This window comes from Gossypium hirsutum, chromosome A02 (genome assembly GCF_007990345.1).
Source record: "Gossypium hirsutum isolate 1008001.06 chromosome A02, Gossypium_hirsutum_v2.1, whole genome shotgun sequence".
NCBI lineage: Eukaryota > Viridiplantae > Streptophyta > Magnoliopsida > Malvales > Malvaceae > Gossypium > Gossypium hirsutum.
In genome coordinates this window covers 94,888,850-94,893,769 of record NC_053425.1, presented here as the reverse complement: position 1 = coordinate 94,893,769, position 4,920 = coordinate 94,888,850, and the positions used below count along the sequence as shown (strand labels likewise).

Below are 4,920 nucleotides of genomic sequence, written 5' to 3'. Positions count from 1 at the left end.
TTTTTATAGTAGCAAACAGATCGGAGCCTATTCGGACCCTGCTAGTAATTTTTCCCGTGTCAAATAATTCAAACCTTATCCTGCCTTTAGCCCTAACTAAGCCCACGTATTTACTACCCGATAGCCTACAACTTGCTCTCCTGCCCTTTACAGCCAGTAACACAATGTCTCCCTACTCTCTTTTCATCTTCCTAGTACAATGATTGACCTACCCTCCGGTAACTCTCAAAGACAAATAATAACTCTTCTCTTGCTAGCCCTTTCAATCAAACATCCTACACTTCCAACTCAAACGACAAAACTTTCAGAACCATCCACAATTAGATAAGAGCATGAAAATGCAATACAACGAAGAAAAAGAACAAATCACCGTATTAAAAGCAGCACCTACCTTCAGGTTGTTTGAATCCAAGTCGAAGACTTGCCTGGTAAACATTACGAGAAATGAATTCAATGCCAAAGTACAAGATAAATGGAACCAGTCATTACTTGGTATGAGGTTAATTCTTACAATAGAGGGATCAACACAATCAGTTGATAACTTTAAGAAATTGATTCGAGGTCAATTATTCTTCTGAATCATAAAATGGGAAAAAGAACAATAAAATTAATGAAACTGAGACAATAAAAATTATAACAGATAGAGGCTCGTTGATCTTGGTCTTCCAGATGTCGATGTTTTCACCAAAGATGCGGCAACTCTCATTAACAGCCCATTACCGCACAATTATACACAAAAGCACCTGCCCGTGCCTTGACAGCAAGCACATTCCACTCTTGTCCATCCCTGTTTCCCTCCTCTGGATCCCAAGAATGCAGAACAATTACTCCATCATCATGCCCTCCATTACCTCCAGCTCCTATTACTAGTAAACTGTTTCCGCATGCTTTAAATGCCAGCCCCCAACCATAGGAAGAGTCTGCCCTCACAGGTAGTCTCTTCACAACACTCCATGAGTTATTAACCTTATCATATTTCTTGACTTCATTAGTTGCTTGATCAGCAGAGTAAAGCTGATTATTTACAACAGCAACTAAAGGAGGTGAACGCATAGCAGGATGAAATGTACCTGCATCACGACCAGGGTACATATTTTCTATCCTCCTCCATGACCTTGTCTCAATATTGTACTCTTCACCACAAGTCAAACAATCTGTATGACTTGACATGCCCCCAATCACATAAAACTTCCCATCCATAAAAAATCCTGAACATAGTTTACGCGGGAAGTTCATATCGGGCAATGTTTGCCAAGTACCTACTTCAGAATTATAGAGCTCAGCAGATTGTAGGACATTGCCATTCTTATCACTTCCCCCAGCAACAATGGCTAACTCCCCAAGGCTGCTAGAACCAAACAGACAACGAGGCAAATTCATTAGGGGGCATTTAGACCAATCGTGGGTAACCAAACTATACATCCAAATAGCAAATCCTGACAACTCACGACCAAATACAAGTAATTCACTCCCCACTGCAAGAGACTCCTTGTCAGCACAAGTAAAACAATCATCACATGGAATCCTAGGTAGTCTCATCCATTTCTGTCTCATAGGATCAAAAGCTTCCCAAGGCATCATATTACAGGCCAAATAAACCCAGTGTTCAATTATGCCAAGCTGACGTCTCAGTTTATATAAATATCCACTGCCTATAAGTGACCTAAATTTTCTGTTTAAACAGGCCAGATTTGGATAGTTGGATCTGCTGCTCCATGCCAGTATGTCCAGTGCCATGTCATCATTAAGACCAGGTAGTAGACTGTTATCCGATGATTGTCCACCATGATTTTCTCCCGATCTTGCCACAATTATAGGTTTCTTTCCATTTAGTCCCATGTAGCCAAAAGTTAAAGCACGCACTTCCTTGTCCAGCAAACCTTGCCCAAAACCTTTTGTATTAGTTTTATGAGCTAAGAGAAGATATGCCAATAAATGCCAATCATCTTGTGAAATTCTCAAATTCTGATTGGAAGGCAGTGGAAGCTGCAATGAGACATGACTTTGCAAACCAGCCATTACAGGTGATTCATGTTCTACGCCTTCTACTTTCATCTTTGGTTGCTTAAGTAAATCTCGAAACACCATTTGAGAGAATGTGCAGTACACAACTAATCCCTAGAAAAGGGGAAAAAATTAGATAAAAAAAAGTGATAATACCAAAAAGAAAATCCACAAAATATAATCAATTATACGATTATTGTATCAAATTTTTCTTTATTAATCATGTTATCCTACCAAAGGATAGGCTTCCTTCTATCTCAATGCTTAATTTTAAACCAATGTTTTCCCTCCTTAGAAGGGAACAGCAATGTCGATAAAAAGGCAAACAGCTTTAATACAGCCAATGAGCTTCTAAACTTTTCTGGTCACTAGTCAAATTAATGAAAACAAGATTATATTCCATAGAGGACATATGTTGCCAAGGGATAAAGATACACTCCAGGTGCTAAAAACCCTTGTATTGCCTCAGGCAGAAGGGGCAAAAAAGCGTTCACCTGATTGAAGTAAGGTGCAATATGCATGCATATGCATATTTGTATATGTGGTGTGTATATGTAAGGTTAAGCAATATAATTATGATAATACACTTTTATCCAATTTACCTACAAAACAAGCAACTTTTTTTTTTCTTGACCAATATGCAAAAGTTCCTATTGGTTCCATGCCTGCTGTTCAATACACAAATATTACAAAATAGAGTTTTGATAATATCCCATTTCTTACAAGTAAAGGTACATCTAATGAAAAAGTTGAAAACAAAAGCAATTAAAGAGAACTTCAATTAGGCGGATTTTATATGCCCATCGCCTTACAAAAAAGCATGCCTACGCACACTAGGCGAGCGCCTAACCAAATGTGCCCGCCCAAACGGGTCTGAGGTCCTTTGGTTGTCTGAAGCTAAGGCGCAAAAGCATGGGCACACCTTGACAACACAGTATGGTTCAATAAATTAACAATGCATCACTTCAGTATCATCTTCCTATGGGCAACTTAACAGATCATATAGACTCATAAAAAGATCAAGCCTGAGATTGCACTGCCATTGATACGAATATACCCAGGAAAACCAAAAACAAGTAGATGTTGCAACAAAATCTGCATGAAAGCAGTATCAAGAACGCAAGCAATATTGCCTAAGACTAACTCAAATCAAAGCTTCAGCCCATTAATGTCCTCTTTTTATTCAAAAGAAGCAGGACAGACATATGAATAACAACTTTTAAAACAACACTTCAAAATATAAAACAAGTAACACTTTCCCATCTAAACGCAGCGCTGACTATTCATTTCATGCTTCCAAATGTAAACAGTGCTTCAATCCTTGGAGGAACTGACCCCATGAACAATTTTTTTTTGCATAACTCATACTCTAATAGAAAAGAATCTTTTACTTTTATTAGACACCTAAAAAGTGAAAGATAAATTTCTTTATTTGAAGGGTCAAAATGTAGCACCACGTAGAGATTTTCAAGTTTTTCTTTGTTTTTCACACACGATGTGGCAAAACTAGGAGGCATGCCATCACAAAAATGGATCTGGAGACCTTCAAGATGGAGCCTTAAGTTCTAATCAGTGGCACGTCATCGCCAATGGATAGGATATGTGTGTTAAATATGATAATTATCTGCTAAAATTTTGAAATGTCTTGAAAATTGTTGACGGTTAGCAGTTACTATTATAACTCTCCATTTGCTCTTGTCATCCACACTTACACTTAATTATAAACTCAAGATATCTGATAATCCAACATGCAATTTTTACTTGATTCTAGAGAAAAAAATCATATCAGAAACATACAAAGCCCAGAAAAATTCAACAAGAACAAAAAAAGGAAACAACGTATTTGAAAAATAAAACAAGAAATGAAATGAATTCTACAACTGAAGCTAAAATCTAGCAAATCTTAACATGTAACGAATTAAGATTGAAGTCAAAGAATAATCAGTCCTCACCTTAAGTGAATCAAAATCCGACAAAATTCTTTCGCTCACAGAAATTTCCACGAAAACCGATCTGTGACCAAAAATTCAAAGGAAAGAAAAAAAAAACAAAACCCCTAATTCGCATTACTCTACAGCTTCGATTACCCCCCAAATTCTCTCTCTCCTTTTTTTAAGCTTAGGAATCTCATTCATATATATAGTAAAATATTTATAAATATAATTATGTGAAGAGGATTTTTATCATTTTTCACCTTCTCTCTGAACGCTAGAGAGAGATTTCTTTTATTTGAAAAAGTAATTACTCCTCTCAATAATAATCTCCCATACCATTAACCTAGTGGCGGACCATTATGCGTTCATTATGTATATTAATTAAAATATAGTTTATTTTTAGTTTAAATATTCAATTTTTTTAAAATAATTGATGACATATACAACAAATTGAAAATAATAATATAAAATAGATAGGTTAAAAATAAAGAAATTGAAATACTATTAATACAATAGTTGGTATATATCTTTTACTTTATATATTAAAGAGATACGTTTTTAAATTTATAAATTATTTTGTTATATATTAATATATAATTGTAATGAGATAATATATTAATTTTAATGTATATAATTATCATTATAATTTAAATTATTCAAAAGATAATATATCAACTTTATATATAATTTTTTTAAAATAAAAAATTTTACTAATTCATGCATCTCTTGAGAAAAAAATTGAATAGTTACTTAAGGTTTCTAAAAAAAATTGAAAGAATATATAAAATTTGAAAATAAAATTACAAAAGAGAATGATTTTTTAAAGCCTATTATGTTTATTTTCTTTTCATATTTTTAAAATTTTTATATATTTTTCTTCTTACCTAAAAAGTTTAGATAAAATTATTTAACCCTTCTAAATTTTACTTAATATTTCAAATTTTATTTATTTAAAATTGATATAAAAATATAATAATTTAAT

The 4,920-nt window shown here is 34.0% G+C and overlaps 1 protein-coding gene across 2 annotated transcripts; it reads right to left on the bottom strand.

Moving 5' to 3' along the window:
* Window positions 1-462: 462 nt before the first annotated feature.
* LOC107951762 (F-box/kelch-repeat protein At5g60570) lies at window positions 463-4,452 on the bottom strand. Of its 2 annotated transcripts, none has more exons than XM_016886899.2 (2): window positions 3,957-4,452; window positions 463-2,118 (listed from the first exon to the last, which is right to left on the bottom strand). In XM_016886899.2, exon 2 carries the CDS (start codon window positions 2,086-2,088, stop codon window positions 706-708), a length of 1,383 nt encoding a protein of 460 aa, XP_016742388.2. In that variant the 5' UTR covers window positions 2,089-2,118; window positions 3,957-4,452; the 3' UTR covers window positions 463-705. The 2 variants fall into 2 exon arrangements, with proteins under 2 accessions (XP_016742388.2, XP_016742389.2); XM_016886900.2 differs by having other exon boundaries at window positions 463-2,111; window positions 3,957-4,270.
* Window positions 4,453-4,920: the final 468 nt, after the last annotated feature.

Bases quoted from the DNA above. Each gene is read 5' to 3' on its own strand.
- LOC107951762 (XM_016886899.2), bottom strand. From the start codon at position 2,088: ATGGTGTTTCGAGATTTACTTAAGCAACCAAAGATGAAAGTAGAAGGC.